This window comes from Triturus cristatus, chromosome 8 (assembly GCF_964204655.1).
Source record: "Triturus cristatus chromosome 8, aTriCri1.1, whole genome shotgun sequence".
Classification (NCBI taxonomy): domain Eukaryota; kingdom Metazoa; phylum Chordata; class Amphibia; order Caudata; family Salamandridae; genus Triturus; species Triturus cristatus.
The window spans coordinates 355076178-355093716 of NC_140591.1; the positions used below are offsets into that span (position 1 = coordinate 355076178).

Consider the following 17539-nt stretch of genomic DNA (forward strand, 5'->3'; position numbering starts at 1 on the left):
AAATCCCTATAGGAAATTGCATTGGATTTTTTTGATAGTTGTGTTTATTGTTGTTATATGTGCACCATACAAAAACAGGACACTAGCGCGTTTTTGCATGCGCCTTAATCTGGGCAACCCGTAACCCTCCACCACTGTGACTTATAAAACAGTCCCTCTATCATTGCACTGTCCCCATCACATGAGCTAAACTTCTACCTTCAATGTCCTGTGAACCACATTTAAGTGTCATGTTTGATATATAGCACTAGTCCCAAAGCACAGTAAACGGTTCATATAGAGGTATGAGAATTTGTTATTCATAGACACAGATCATCTGTGTATACGCCTTGCATGCTGCATATGTTGGAGCATTATTATGCAACCCTATCTTATAACTAAGACAGTCACTAATTTCTTATACACACGACATACATTCATATTTTGCAATATATAATTAATTCTCATAGACACACGGTGATCAGAGACCAAAATATCGGAACACTCATCTCGATGGTACAATGATAAAAATCAGGTCATAAATAGATACGTGAGTAATGCAAATCACTAGCAGCAATAGCCCATTTCTATAAAGTGCTCAGGTAGGGATTATAAAGTGCTAATGTTAAGCATCAATCAACCATTGCCACAGTTGTTTTAAAGGGGACCCTACTGCCACACTTATTATCAATTCTGGTCCTTATATATTCACCGAATGCAAATCTAAGTCATCATATGAGATGCAGAGCTATAATCCTAAATCGATTTCATTGAGATCCAAGACATACAAATATGTTCGAGAATTCATATAGCCAACCTAGACTCCCATTTTAGTGCAAATTTCAAATGACTATCTGTTAAGACATTAGTAAAATGGTATAAAATCATGTCACTATATATGCTTCATAAGCAAATAAACACATTGATACATCCAAGCAGCAATAATATTCCTTACAAAGTGTCCAAGTGTGAGATCATAAACTGCTGGTGTCAGACATGGGTCAACCACTATCCCATCTTTAATTGGCACCCGTGTATGTTGATTGTCATCATGTAAGTTGGCAGGTTATAACTGGGACTAAAATGCATCTGTGGTGCCCTCCCCAGACGTCAATAGTTAGGAGTGATTTACAGCAATGGTAAGGTAAAGAAAATGCAGCCTGTGAGATGCGGAATTCCCAATTGGTATTTGGCACAAAAAAGCATATATGCCACTGAGAGATTATATAGGAGTCATTAATTACAAAAATCCTTGTGTAGTTACCTTGACTATGACATCACAACCTGTAACCCTTTCCATATTTCAGAAACGTGTGGGTGTGACTATCTGAGGGCAAGTTAGCGAGAATGATCTTGGAATCAAGGTAACTACTGATAGACAGCAATGGAGTGGACAATTAACTCATTTGATCACATATCCAATAGAGCACATCCGCAAGGTGGACAAATTTATTCATCACAAATACATATAAAAACACACAAAAAGCAATGAAAAGTGTTCAAGTACACAGTAATTTGTAATACTTTTAGTACTATATACAAACACAGAAGTCACTGATTATGAACAAATTAGTTTCAACAATATGATAACTTACCATTGCTACATAGGGTTTCATTTCCCATGCTTGGGTGTTTGTATTGTCAATTATAACAGGAGTCAGACCTTCATCCATTGCTTTCCTTGCTGCAGTGAAATAAATATAAATAGGCGTTGGCTTTTTGAAGCACAAGAGCACACATCAATTACAGTTTCAATTCTATTACAAGACTGGAGGGTCAATTATGGCAAACCTTCTTTACTGTCTTCTCTAGCAGCAAAGTTAATTTCATGACTAACCATGCTGGCGTGAAAAGCGATAAATGAAAAAGGTTAACATACTATGAATTCTGATGCACATTACAACATAAAGGTCCTAATGACATTACAATTTCCTGTATAAATAACTCTGACAGAGGACACTTTCTCTTCTTTGCTGCCCAAGCAGAAGCTAAGTGCCACATATTCATTTAATTTTTTTCAATTTTATTTGGTTTCACGATTTCTCGTCATTATTCAGGGGTGTGGAAGTAATAAACTATCTACTTGCCGATGGGGCAGGTTTCTTAATAAATCTACTTATCCTGTGAAGAAAAAAAATACACTTATCCCTTTGGTGCCACATAGTGCGGGGAGAAATGATGGCAGTAATCTCATTACATCTGATAACAGCCTCTCTGAATATGCCAGGGCTCATACTATAGGAGGGTTTGAATACTTGCAATTCCCTTATTTTGCAACCTTTCTGCAAATCTACATGCTGGGGCTGGATGTAGTACTAAGCAATAGCTCCAAGGTTGGAATGCCCTTCAGATCCTTTGAAACATACTAACTAGCATGTTATAACGGGTTTCACCATCTCTTCTCTATTCTTTTCCCATACTGAGAAAAGATAGAAATGTACTCCTGACAAGAGTAGAAGTAAAACTTCTTCCAGAGTTGGGGAAAAGGGGTTAGAGGGAAAGTGAACATGTAAACGCTCAACAGATTTGCCTTAATGCAGTTCAAAAATATTTTCTAGGAGTTTGATTTCCTGGACTACTGCTGTAAATTCTTGTGAATTAGAGAAAGATGTAATAGCACACTGATGCAAGGACATATACCATGGGTGCACTTTTGAGACTTTAAGAATTGGGCCCTAATATCTCTCGCTTGGTGGATTCAATGTGAGTGACAGCATTCTGCTCTTTCACAAAGGAGCATATAGCACACTAAGAAGTTTTGTTAAGGTGCCAGGGACTAATGTGGCAAAGTGTGTTTTTTGAGACCCAAAAATATGTTTTCCACTATTTGTTAGAATGGAAAGGGCCCAGCAGCTCCCACAACAGTAACATTTTACAAAAACCATGCTGAAACAAGAAACACATTGACAAACCAAAAGACCTGTTATACAGTTCCCACGAATTAAGTAGGACTGTGTATCTGGACAACAAACTCCAGAATAAGGGAACTCGGTTCATACATATAATCAGGAAATATTGGCCTAATTCCTAGCTAGCTCACAGCGCCCCATTTGAACCCCTAAACTTACAATGGTACCAGATGGTATTGGCAAAATTACCACTCTTTATTCTCCCAAGGAAAACCGTGAAAACAGATCTACCCTTTTGTTGGCACTGTTGCATGCCCAAGGTAAACACAAGAAAGATACGAATATGGCTTTTCAAAAATGTATTGAAACAATTGTATTCCTGTATAGAAAGAGTGAGCTGCAATTATTAGGCAGAAGAAACAAAGCATTGTAACCATTCATTGTGGGAGTACGCTCTGCCAGATCCATTGGGATAGCCTAACTCCAGTACATTATCATTTAAGTGTAAAATATGTAAAAGTTCACTATTAGGAAAAGATGGCAAGCTAAAACGTGTAACTAAAATGGAGACTCAGAGTGGGCCCTGTTGGGCTTTACAACACCCTCTTCGTGACTGGAAGGAGACCCCGCTCAAAACTAAAGCATAAAATTAGCCTAAAACGTTAAGCTAAAACATTATAAAATATATTTTAATAATCAAACCAGATGAAAGCCATAAATAATACCAATTAGAAGCACACAACTAATAAAAACGAATAAAAGTCAATACGTGTTAAAAACAAGGGGCTGAATTAAAATGTAAGAGGCTCCTAAAATGTTTCCCATGTTCAGAGAGTCAGTGAGATCCAGAAAGAAACCCACATCCGCATACTATATATCCATAGTGGCCAGAGGAGCAAATTCCAATGAACAAAAATGGTCATATCCAGCTCAATTAGGAGATGCTGATTGTGTAGCAGCTGGTAGTGTAACCGCAGTAGGAGACTCAGATCCCAGGAATTCATGAACCTGAAGCATCCATACTGGCTGGAGCTAATGGCTCATAGTAAGCATCCTGCAGAAATGACAGTCTTATAGGACAGCACTGAAGATGAGCCATCAACGGACACAGTTGCAGATCCTTATCTGTAGACTGAACCGACTGATTGAAAGACACAGGTCCGGTGCACACAAGAAAGGGCACCAGAGACTGTGGAACACAGGCTGCACGAAATGTAGCCACACAGGTCTAAAGGACAAGAACCAGTTTTCGTTCAAATCCTGAAGTAAAGACATTCCAAAGTACTGTACTGTATCATGCATTCACGACACAGCAGGACATGTGGTAAGTCCATCACCATTTGGCCTCAAGGTGGAACATCCATTGCAGAGCAACAAACACCGGACCAAAATAGCAATGAGCAGAAATAACACAAGTGGTATGCCTCCAAATACACTGGAAAGAAAAGAGCATAAAAAGGATGGAATCACTATGAATACAGTCTGGAATGTACTAAAAAATCCAAACCCAATTGCTTAAAAAAAGTGCGCCACTTACGCAGTATTTCAAGCATTAAAAATTTGCTGTACATCGTCACCAAAATGCTGTGGCAAGTTTGTGTGCAAAAGCGATTGTACTTCAGAGGAAGACCTTGCAACCTGGAAATCAAAATGTTCTCTAGCAGATGTTAATATTACATCCTTTTCAGACAATAAGGCTTTCAGTCGGCTTAACTTATCAAAGATAAAGTCAAAAGTAGGAACCGAGGGCCACAATGTATCTCCCAAATCGTGTGTGTGGGTGGATATAATATGCTATTACAAGTCAAGACCCTGGAAACTGTTACCACATAGGGCACTCCCGACTTCATCCCACAACACCCTTTGTCGTTCAGGATCAAATAACTTCCATTTGAAAGCAGTTTGAACACTGGTCGAATTAAAGAGACAGGGGAAGCCGTTCAGACAACACACCAAATTGGCAATGGATGCATTGCACGACTTAAGAAGTACCACCACTTTACAAACTAAGGAATGGCTGACCATAGTTTCTTCGCAAATGAAGTGTTCAGCTTCCCCACTCAAACATCTGTAATCTAAGGGCAAAAACCAAGCTTCATGGACAAACTTTCCCCTAAAGCTTCATATCTGCCTGCCTTAAAGTATTTCAGACAAGATGTAAACTGAAATGCGATATTGGTAATGAAATAAACTCTTATATCAACCATACAGAAGATGGTCTCGGCTACTGTGAAAGGCAATGTCTTTAAACACTAAGTTTAGCATTGTAGAAGTTGCATCCGTGCCATCAGTCTTTGTGTGTGTGTTAAATTGTAATAACAATTCTGTCCTTTTCAGATATTTCCAAGGCACACAATTTGATATAAAAGCCTGCAATGTCTAACTCAATTGCATAATCGATCTCAGCTGACCTTGCCCATGCTGGAAAACAGACATGTCATTCTGTATTACACCGAAAGCAGACAATACAATATTATTCAAAGAATAAATGCAAGTCAACTATGTAGTCATCTTATTATCCACAACAGCCAATGCATTTTCCAAATTAACCGTTAGTTTGTCTTAAGCGTCCAGCAGCTTCTTGCTGAGAAATCTTCCAAAGTTCATTGTAAGTGGATTATATGAACCGTTGAGAATGTGGAGAACTAGAACCAAATTTGAAGTCTTGTAAATCAATGTCATCGGAAAGGTGAAATAGACGTTAACTGCAGGTAAGGTAGAAGTCTGTAACCGTTGGTGGAATAACATTTCTACGCTATAGGTGATAACCACCCTTAAATATTGTGACTGCATGTATCGGGGGTCTCGTCTGCTAGCTTTAAAACCCATTGAGGAGTTTAAAATAGGCGTGTTACAACCATTAGTGCCTATTGGCTACATTGACCAACAATCTGAACACAAAATTGAAGAGTTATATGTACCATTCTGTATAATATTATTGAGCTGTTCTTCTGAAAAATTTGCAAAGTGTAGCCAATTGTCAAGATGTGTAACAGAGGGGAATGATAGGTGACTTAATTTCTTTCATTTTAGCCAAATCTAGGCACTGTTTTGATCAGAAAGATCATTTGTCTAATGGTCAGACAAGCTCTAAATAAAGCATCAATGCCTTGTACTTGCCAGATTCATGTTCCCCAAATGGATTTCAAAGCAATGTTTTCCTTCCAATATTTATAGTCTTGTACCGCCAACTGGGACATAAATACATCTGAATAAATAAGTTTTGTTTGGGTCAACATATTTTTCTTCGCTGGGGAAGGGTTAAACTTATAAGAAGAAGCTGGGACTAAAGGGATATGACCAGAAAAATATGCAAACCTTTTCAAATATGTTGTTGAACTACACACTGGTAGTGTTGGGCAATGTTCCCATTGGTTGCAATTGAAATGTGTATGTGGAGTGCTATCTCTGTGAAAATAGTGCTGATGAGAACAAAACATTTTACCATAATTAGCATAATTTGAATACAAATCTTTAGCTTCATATACTGCAAAAGACTCAAGTTCAGAAGGCATGCTCCTTTCAGTTTCTACATCCTATTCATCAGAACTGGATCCAGGAGTAATTATTTGATCTATAGCAACCTTAAAGACAAGCAATCTGTAAAGTTTCTGTAGGATCAAGAATATCAAATGGGACCTTAGCTCAAACAATTCCATCACAGACAGTAAATGAAGAAATGTTCACAAGGGACAGGTCTCTTCGCACTTTATGTGAAGAAGAATGAGGTTTCAGCACCTGAGCTACCAATTCTGTAGCACAGCGTTCTGAAAGGTAATGTCTGTCCATAAGCAAAAAGAAACTGTAACAAATCCAATCCAAATTAATAGGAAAAGTATAGAAATGGAAATCCAAATATAGGACCATTGAGGAAAAAGATCAGTCTGTTACAGTCAGAAAAGAAATGCACGTATACTATGCAGTGAGTATGCCAGGAATCTAAACAAAAATAATCAATATCGACAAAGTAACCAAAGGCAGTCTGTGCAAAAACTGGAACCTTACATGGTAAGGAGAGCTGGTAGACACCGCCAAAGGTGGTTGGTGGTAAACAACTTTGTTGTTAGGAGTAGCTGTAGAAAACTGTTGGTGTGGAACTAGACCCCAAAGAAAACTTCATAGGCAGCCGTCCACCCAAGGATCATCTAGGCAGATTATTTAAAGCTCTCTGGACTCCATACAAGCGATGGATCCAACTAAGAACTAAACCTAATACTCTAGCTGTTAAGGACTGCTTTAAGTCACGGTTCTTCCTTTCCACTATTGAATTTCCCTCAGGATGATAGGGGAAGGAATAATGCACAGCAACACCCAGGGCTCCAATAGAATCCCGCTAAGCCTTAGGGGTAAACACTGGTCCTTGGTCTGGGAGGAATGCTGCGACTGCATATGTCCCGATAAAGACTTGCAAATCTTTAATAATGGTTTGTGTGTTTGCCGATGGCTGTTGCCACACCCATAGAAATCTAGAACATGAATCTACGGCCAATAGAATACATTTGAACGCACCATCTGAGTGCAGAGATCCGCAGTGATCCAAGTAGACATGTTATGGGTTTGTTTGAAACTAAGAGGATGCCTGCACTAGGCGAGCTGTGGTAGAACTTATAATTTGCGGACAAATGTTACAGTTAAGGACATATTGTTTAGTCTGATTGTACAGACATGTCTCCAATAGCATTTCTGTAGTAAGGAAAGTGTAGCCGCCACACCTGCATGGGCAGATGCTAATCCCCATGAGTTGTGATTAATTCTAGCCTGGGGCCCTGGTTGGATATCACTTGATCATCCACTCCGAGAATGCAAGCAAAAGGTATGTTTTGGGTACTCAACAGAGTATTTTGCTGGATATGTTTTAGGTAATGGAGTGTTATTGCATGAAGCATTGACAGCAACCATAATGTCATCATCTACCAACATGTGAGAATGATAAATTTCAGCTACAATAGCAGCTGATTTCGGTGCTTCATCAGCCAGTGAATTTGCTGCAACTTGTATTCCAACAAGCTAATGACTCAATGTATAAATTACATGAGCCTGTGGAAAGCCATCTTTAAGATGTGCCACATTTCCCCACAGCAATTTATGCTTTATAGTATTTCCTTTAGAGTCGATGTCTCCAACCTTTTCTTTTGTGAGAGCTACATCTGATCAATGAAAAATGATCGTGAGCTACTGAAAGATAAGCAACTTGCGCTTTACCAGTTGCCCCTTCACCCAGCTTAACGGACTTTAAGCCTAATGTCTGTAGAGCCAGATTCTATGGTTTGAACAAAATAATTTGACTAGGAGCACTACGAGAGTGTGGTCTTTGGGGATGTATAAACATGTGTGGGTATGAATGGGATATATGTGTAAGGATGATAGAGAGACTGTGTCGTATGTACTTGTGGCACAGGACATGCATTTTGCCATATGTGGCACCATTACATGTATAACACAAATGGGAGAAATTTAAAGTGCAGAAAAATGTTCTGCAAATAAGTTCAGAATATAGAACATTTTTGTTCCCCTTTAAATTTATGCAACTTCAAATAATGGCTGTATTTTTCATTTAGAAATATGGCACTGTATCAAAAACATTAAACTGAAGAGTTAACTTTCTTCATATGGATTCCATAAAACTCATCATTTAAATTTTCTCTCATTTCCAAGTGTCACATTTATAAAACACCAAGCATCTTGTTCCTAGTGGCCTGTAGACATGGTGCCATATTTGAAACAGAAAAATACATTTGTTTAAATGGGAGGAATTTTAAACATGCTTCATAAAACATTAAGTCGTATTTGACTTAATTGATAGTGGAGAAAGACATGAATACTTGATGTTTCTTAGGAAACGTTTTCTTCACTTTAAATTTCTCCCATTTAAAAACAATGACACATTTTCAGTTATAAATATGGCATAGTGTCTGCTGTGAGCAAAAGAACTGCCGCTTCCAAATGTGACACTGGAAAATGGGAGAAAATTAAAATGAGGAATTGTGATGCGTCCCAGCAAGGCCTTTGTAGGAAACAGTGCCATTTCTACAGGTAAACGGATCTTTCCTAAAGTTGCTTTCACTTTTTCACAACGTGACACTGGGGTTAATTTCTTGGAAACATCCACCTTGTTTACTCGCATAAACTTTGCGGGAACACTATCACACTGCCTTGGCATTGTGTACATGTAGGATTGTGCAAATGTGTTTGTTATTTACATCCATATGGCGACACAGCTATCTGCAGAATGCAAACAATAGCACCCTGATCACAATCTCAGCCCAACGCAAGGATGCCTTTTTCTAGATATACTTTCAAAAAAGTGGGGTAGGAAGAGGGAACAACTGGGTTCACCCTCCTCAATAGTATATCATAAACAAACAAGCATTTGCAATGCAATAGGTCTCGCATTTATGCGAGTTTGAGCTATTGACATTGCAAATAACAATGTCTTTTATTGTTGTTTTCAAAACATAAATAAAAGGCACTGTCATTTACAATGCCAATAGCTTACACTTGCGCAAATGCGAGATCTATTGCATTGCAAATACTTGTTTTTAGAATGATCTGGGGTCTGACCCTGCTGGGTGGTCAAGGGTTAATCTCAGCTTATCTATTGATAGTCAGAAATCCCCCTTTGGAAATACCCCTCAGCGTGCTGGGAAGGAGGCTCTTTGTTTTCTTTTCTTTTCCTCCCCTCAGAGTGAATAAAAGTGGTCTGCAGTGCCTGCGGCCAGCTTAGGGGGAGCAGAGGTGCTTGGCAGACACTTGGCGCTTCCTCAGGGGGAGCTATAGAGTCTTATTCGGAGCTGTGGCCTGCACCGCAGCAGCACACACACTTTGGGTATGGAACAGGAAGCCAGGCTCGTTCTGCTACTGGCGCTGCTGCTGGGCTTTGCTGGCGAGTCCGCCGTGCACTGGTTTTCTTGTGGGGTGCTGCCTGTATAGCGCTCTTCTGCCGCTGGTATGGCCTCGTAGCGCGCGGTCGTAGCCCAAACCACTATGCCATACCCACACTTACAACCTATTATATTAGCACGATTATGCCTACTCCAACCACCGAGGCGGCACTAGCAGATGTGCTAGCGCCACCTGGCAGCGCGCACCACCATCTAAACGCAGCACTAGCCGGAAAGGTAAAAAAAATAAAAATTTTTAAAAAAGGTAATTCAGACATGCAGGTGAAGTGAAGTGAGGTGAGGTGAGGTGAGGGTCGGTCGGTCGCTCTCTCTCTCTCTCTCTCTCTCTCTCATATATATATATATATATATATATATATATATATATACATACGTACGTACGTACGTACATATCGTCATGTGATCAAGTCCCCTTGAAACGCGTAATGGCTGCCGTTTTGTTGATTTGAACCGACATGAAATAAATTAATCGGTATTTCAAGAAAATCGTGGTCCGTGCTCTTTTTGCCGTGGCTAAAGGGAAAAGCGCGGATTGGAAGAGTGCTTGGCAATATATATATAGATATACATATATAGAGAGAGAGAGAGAGAGAGACAGAGAGAGACAGAGAGAGACTCTATTTGTCCAGTTACTTAAATAGTGCTCACTCTTCGGGTCAACCGTTACAAAAACCAGAGATTAACAAAGTGGATAATTACAAGAGTAGTGGAGCACAACAACCATAAGTGTTGCTAAAAGAGTCCCGCACACTTAAGGCATAGAGCATATATCCTACATTCATGAATAGAAATGTATTTTTGCTCAAGAGACAACACAGCCACTTTTTCTCATAAAGACGAAAAGATTTAGTGTCCTTATTTTTTCATCTTTTAATTTATATGTCCTTGTATCATTGTACAAAAAAACACGGTATGTTCAAGACACTGCCTCTGCGTTTAGTCCCAACCTCACAGGACTTCTTCAGGACAAAAGTGAACATTTCGGATAATCCAAGTCCCCAAGGCAAAAAAAAAAGGGGGGGATGGGTGGGGGGGGGGAGGGACCTCAATCCCTCCAAAATTTATCTAATCCATACGCAAAAGGCACATAATCCATGACAAAGAAATACGTTTTCACAGCACATTCAAAACATGCTCAATTCCGGGTAAAAACATTATTATTTACGGTTTATTTAATCAACCTTTGCTGCAATCGTCCACGGAGTGATTTGAATGTAACTTATTCATTCGTCTTTGTGTTATTCTTAGTCGGTCCTCGAGTTTAGGGACCATCAATGGTAAGAAGACCACCTATTGGGGCGTCAATAGACCAACTTTGTGGAAGAAACTAGAGAGCATGGAGATCCCTAGTGCTTTACTAAGACTAATAGTTGCACTACATACATCCACCTGGTGAAGAGTTCTAACGGGAGGAGTCAAGGGGTTGACCCCTAAGATATAAACTCAAAACGGCTTTAAACAGGGATGCATTTTAGCTCCACTTTTGTTTTCCTTACTCCTTGGTGACTTACCAGATTGCTTTTTTAATGTAAAAAAATGTTCCCCCAAAAATCGCATCTCAAAATATGTATGTTTTAATGTACATCATAATTTTTTACCTTACACCTATCGGTCTACAGCGTAATTTGGATGAGCTTTACAAGTACACAGAGGAAAGGTTTTTGGAAGAAAATTTCACCAAAACAAAGGTGGCCCAATTTAGAGGGAGGAAATGGTATTGCCTCTTTGATTGGTAGCTGGGTTGAAGGCCTGATGAGGTAGTTAGAACATACACTGATTTAGGGAGGGTCTTCTCCCAGTCATTAGAATGCACCTCTCACTTCTCTAAACTTTCTTTACATGCATTTCAACTGACAAGACAACAGTCAATATCATGTACAAATCATATCATCAGAGAAGAAAATGGCACACAGGATAGTCAGCATAATTCCACATATGTTATATGAACTTGGTGCATGTTTGATAACTTTTCACAGTACTATCAAATATAATACATACAATGGCATAGCATTCTTCTGCATTGAAACTATAACTCCCCACAAAACTCCCCCTCCCATTTCCACCCCCTGTAGCTTCCACACATCTACTCTACCCTTTGCTTACAAACTGTAATACAAGCCGGATGTAACTGCTGTTTAGGCACACGGTAGGCAGTTCGACACCTCCCCAATCATCCCACCTATTTTTAGAATCGCGATAGCATGAGTCACAGTGAACATCCTTTACCCTTAAACATTGCCACCATCCCTCCCAACCAGAATGGGAGACCATCCTTTTGCTGCCTCCTCTCCCTCCAACAGGGCAACCAGTGAGTCATCATCCCCTCGTGTGCCTCTTCATCATCTATCATATGCTTTCTCCAATTCTGTAGAACGGGCTGAGCCACAGTATCGCTATATGCCTCTTGGTCACCAGAAGGTCCAGAGTCACAAAGCACCTGCTCACTTTTTGGGGGGGGTGCAGCGGGGGGGGGGGGGGGGGGGGTACTGGGAGTGGTAGATGGGAGTAAGCTCAGCAGAATTTGTTGAATTGTGGTCGGTGCCTCACGTCCCGCTGACGATTTAATGTGGGATAGCACCTCTGCCCAGTATACTGCTATAGCAGTGCCCTGCCAGACCATGTGAATGAAATCAGCCCGTCCTGTCCGCATCTGGGGCATGCAGAGGGCCTGCTAGGATAAACATAGTTATAATGTACAAGTTTGAAATAAAGGTTTATAGACACTGCCCTGACTGCCTCATGTATTTTTACCCAATCCTTATAGGACAAGAGTGCGTCACATTCCTGCTTTATGTCTTCCAAGCGAAGTGTCTTCACAGGACAGTCCGCCTGGAGCGCCCAGTACATGTGTGTTATCTGTCTACGGCATCCAACTCAAGATGGGAGTTGTAACCACGGTGGATTTGGGCTTAGGGGCCTCCAGAAACGTCGGCCACAGTAAAAATTGACTGCTTCCAAGTGCGAATGTCCCTGAGGCATCCCAAAGCGTAATCAAACGGTCCCCCAGACATAAATCAGACATTTTGATGCACTCCCCCCCCCCCCCTCTTTCCACATTCTGTTGACACAGTTTGCGCAATCTGGGCAAAATGGTTTACCATCCACAAATCTACGTCCGGAGCATAGGGGAATCACCCCAACACCCTCCACACTGTCCGCTCCCAGAGTCAACAAATGAGTCAAATCACATGGGGCATTTTCTCTTGACATTCTGCCCCTGTAACAATAGCTCGCCCAGCTGAAGCCCACCATGCAATCCCGCCAATAAAGACCTTTCCCAATTGTCATCTGCATCAACCCGCCATGTTGGAGCTGGGCTGCCAAGTAATACTACTCTAAATATGGGACATCCTGACCTCCTTGCCCCTCACTCCCACTTTAGTGTTGCCAATCCTATTATGCATTGTTTACCAGCCCAAAGTAAGTGGATCAGAAGACTATCTAACTCTCTAAAAAACAGACAAGGAACCTCATACATAACACCCTACAGCACATACAAACATATTGGCAGCACTATCATTTTAGCAGGGGCTATCTTATCCATGAGGGATAAATTTAATGACTTTCAGAAATCAATAGATGGTAGAAGATTACGAATCACCCTTCCAAGATTTGGGTCGGGAGTCTGCTGCTCCCCATTAGTTATATAAATACCGAAGCATTTAACAGCATCAAATTTTCACGGTATGTCAGTTTATGGCAACTGCTCTACGTAAAATCTCGACAACAGCCCGATTGGGAACAGGACGACTAGGTGTATTAATATGCAGGCCAGAATATTTACTGAATTCCTGCATAACATTCAGTGAAATTTGAATTGAGATGTCAGGATGACACAGGTAGAGGATAGCATCATCGGCATACAGTGAGACTACTCGCACTTCTCTCATATTGGGCTTAAGGCAACAGTTCACGCAGGTACTCTAAAAAGATTTTGGGAAGGAGATATTTTCAAGCCCTCTTCGACATTTATCGGGCAAAGATACCCCCCATCTTCTCTTATGCACATGAATATAGCCCCATAAATAAGTGGTCAAACTTAAATTTATTTGAAGGGAGACTCCTCCGTAAGATCACTTGTTTGAGTCAAGCTACTCCAGTACAGACAATAGGTTTAGAGCTTTCCCTACGCAACACCTACTCTAGATCTTTGACAAATGTGATTAGGTGGGCATATAATCTACTGCATGCGTCAGAAGGCTCTTTGAGAGCTCTTTTGAGAAGTAAAACCACAATCTCGTGCTTGCATTAGAGAATTTTCAATGCACCATTGTCCACTTGCAATCATGGACACCGGCACACTTGAAGTTGTTTCTGAAAAATATGACGCCCAGACTAAGTTATGCTCTAGAGATTGCGCGCTGTTCTCAGTTAAAAATCTATTGGCCTGATGCTGTTGACCTTACAGAAGAAGATCCATCAAAAATATTTGAGGTTCACATTAGATCACAGCATTAGTCGATGTATCATAATGCAATGTTTGGGCATTCTACCATTAACCAACTTAAGAAACAGCTTGAGAGATTCAAGAGATAAGTCAGGATTATGTGAGCTATGCCGGGGGCAGGGGGGTTCACGACATTGTGCACATGTTATATGTCTGGCCTAGCAAAATTGTGCTAGAAGCGAGGAATCGTTTTTTAAAACCTTCATGTTTTAAACACAATGTGTCTAGAATCAATGATTAGATTTCATTAGCCAGGTCACCATTTGATTAATGTGGGAAAGCCATTTTATCTTTGTATTAACCGAAGGAAAATGTAGCGTTTATAATGTTTTTAAACTTTGTTGAAATTATTTAGGATGGTTTATATTGTTTACCCCTGATGAGGTCTAAATCAATAAATTTGAAACGGTCAGCGACCTTCCCCTGACCACCCTATATCATCTCCCACACACAGAGGACTGGACTGGACTGCTTGATTGGGGGTGGGAGAGCATGTTGATTTTGGGGGACTGGTTCACAAACGGGCAATTATGTAGATTCCTTGACCTAATGGATGAGTTTATCTTTAACCCACATCACTTTCTTCTCTACGGTGCAGCGTTTGCCACTATTTGGCAGACGTAGAGTAGGGAGGGACTAGAACCCCCCCCGTAATTATAACAGCCTAAAACTAATCATCAAAAACAACAAGGTGATGGATGGAATGCTTGAATTAATCTTAGCCACTGGCAATGTTCTTTTTTGCAATTGTCACCCGAAGTGGGGCATGTCAAGACGTGGGTCACATGCTTGCCATGCAACTAGATTCAAGCTATCCTGGCTGATAAGGGGTGATACCCTGGAAACGGTAATAAGATGCTTGTTTCCGGTGTCGTGTGGTTGCTAGGAATCCTCAGGACCTGCGCGTTTTGGATCACCTAAATGGAGGGCTTGGTGTCCAAACCGCTTCTGGACACCCCCACAGGATACGTCGGCCGTTAGACCAGCTAGCTCTACATTGCCACTGCCACCACCATACCTTACAGTTGTGTAGGTAGTTTCTGGCAACCACTGAACATGACAACCCTGATCCCTCAGGGATCGTGGAAAACAGTACAGTACTTTTCGCTCAGTCACTCGTGCTTGCTTATTCTCACAGGATGGCGATTAGAACGTTTCAATAAGTATTTAATGGTCCAGCGTTTGTCGCAGCAAATATGTTTTACACAAGACTATCAGGAGGCAGAAGCATACAAAAGCGATTGAAAGGACCAAGATGGTAAATAGTAGATACACTTCTACCATAGTGCTAATAAGATGAACATAAGCAGTTCAGATAAAAATAGTAGCACTTGCATATTCCTAAAATGCGGATCCTAATTAATTTGCTTAAATGTACCTAGCCTAGATATGAAGGTGTAGCATGTACGTGTATATATAGCAAAGAAACCCCTAGGGAAGCTCTAACCCCCTCACCTGATGGTAGAGAATGAAGGGCCCAGTCTCTTCTTCAAGGATGACACACCACAAGGGATGTCAGACCGCTGCGTTTCGAGGATTTAGCATGCAGGACCCAGTCTCAGCCTGGAAGAAAATTCACCTCTAATTTTCAGGGAGGAATAAGGGTCTTATAAACTAAAGTGGTCACTCCAGGGTTTATTCGAAAATCGATATCTTTTGAAAACAATCATAAATGTTTTGAAAACAATCATGAGTTTTTTCAAAACAAATGCGATCATGCACAGTAGGCTGTTGGCCAGGGATGAAAAAAGTGGTGACCCTTATACAGAATAATTATGCAGTGCCTGTGGACATGATTATGTGCGTCAGGTACAGAGATTAGAATTAACTCCTAAGAGCCTGGTGTCAAAGCGACAGGAGCAAGCTACTCAGTAAAAGGTCACCCGTTTAGAACCGTTATTGTAGTGTGGATGGGAAATGCATGTATACATGACAGGACTAGCCTAAAGGACAGGACACCCACTCCTCATCAAAAGGTCAACAGGGTCAGCTACAAAATGATAAAGCTAAAGCCATTTTAAAAAGCATAACAATCATTTATAATAAAAATACTAAAAGCACTTTAAAAGCCTGAAAAAAATGTCCATAATAGAAAAAGTAATTTTTTCCCTTAGGGCGTTCAAAAGATCCTCTAAACTTGTATATGTGGATATTAGTACACTGAGCACCTTGAAAGCCAGTAAGCTCAGTTAGAGCAGAGAGGGAAAAAAATAAAACAGTCAGTTATATATGCTGAATAGTTCCCAGCACAGGAAAGGACAGATTGTTAATGAATCCTGTGCCGAAGACTCAACATCGCTGAACAATGCATCCGCAAGTGGCAATCACTCCAGCACTTCCAATATAATGTAGAGTGAGAAAAGACGGTCATCACTGATTCCCACAGCAGCCACCCGGGAAGAATTAGATGCCTGCACGCCTGGAACAGATGCCTGTACCTCTGGAACAGAGCCGATTTCCCTTCCAACAGCAGCCGAAGCATCCCTTGGAGACTTTAGAAATGCTGTCATCATCATGTGAATACGCTGTGGACAACTGTGCACGTGGGCCTCCAAGGGCTCCAGGAACACGTCTATGTCCGGTGGCGCAACTGATGGAAGTGTCAGACACAGGTCCAACACGTATTCGAATCCGCAGAAGAGGCAACGGAACACAGGCAGGGCGCAGTCTAGCCAGACTGGTCTAAAAGGCATGAACCAATGCTCACTCAGCTCTCGAAGCAGAGGCGTACCCAGGTAGAACACCATACGCACACGACAACGTCAGTCCAGCAGTGTTCTCTCCTTAGGGATTGAGACGTCTAATGCGAATCAATATGATTAAAATCAGGATGCCAGACACTGAGAGCAGGACCAGAGGAAGTCCTCAAAAAACGCTCCCAAGTGTATGAAAGCTGGAATTACTCCAAAGATGGTCTGAAAGGAGTATAAGATACCTGATACAAGACGCTTAAATAAGTGTACGATCCCACTCATATCAAACATGTTAAAGATACGATGATCCATTTCTCCAAAATGGATCGGGAAGTTCGTACGGACCAGGGTTGAAGACCTTGCAACCTGAAGATCAAAAGTCTCTCGGGCTGAAGTTAAGACCACATTTTGTTGAAACAACATGGCTTTCAGTGTGCTCAGTAAATCAAACCTTATAATGGAAACATTCATTGAAGGCCACAGTGGTGCCTCCCTAACTGTGCAAACCGGGGGAGACAATACTTGCTTACAACAAACAACCCTGAAGTTTACTGTGACTAGATATTTGATGCCTGGCGCCATCCCGCAACATCCTTGATCATTCAGCATTAAATAACTCCCATTTGACAGTAACTCAAAAGCTGGATGAATCACTGGAGCTGGGGAGCC

At 41.0% G+C, this 17539-nt stretch overlaps 1 protein-coding gene across 6 annotated transcripts in view; it reads right to left on the bottom strand.

Moving 5' to 3' along the window:
* Window positions 1–17539, bottom strand: part of LOC146802120 (uncharacterized) — a 465690-nt gene that overhangs the window by 261698 nt on the left and 186453 nt on the right. For all 6 annotated transcript variants that reach the window (XR_014967698.1, XR_014967699.1, XM_085621680.1 and 3 more), the window contains exon 5: window positions 1575–1663. Coding sequence is in view for 4 of the 6 variants with exons in the window: in XM_085621680.1 (XP_085477806.1) it covers window positions 1575–1663 (89 nt within the window). In the remaining 2 variants the exon portion in view is untranslated. The remainder of the gene's footprint in view (window positions 1–1574; window positions 1664–17539) is intronic.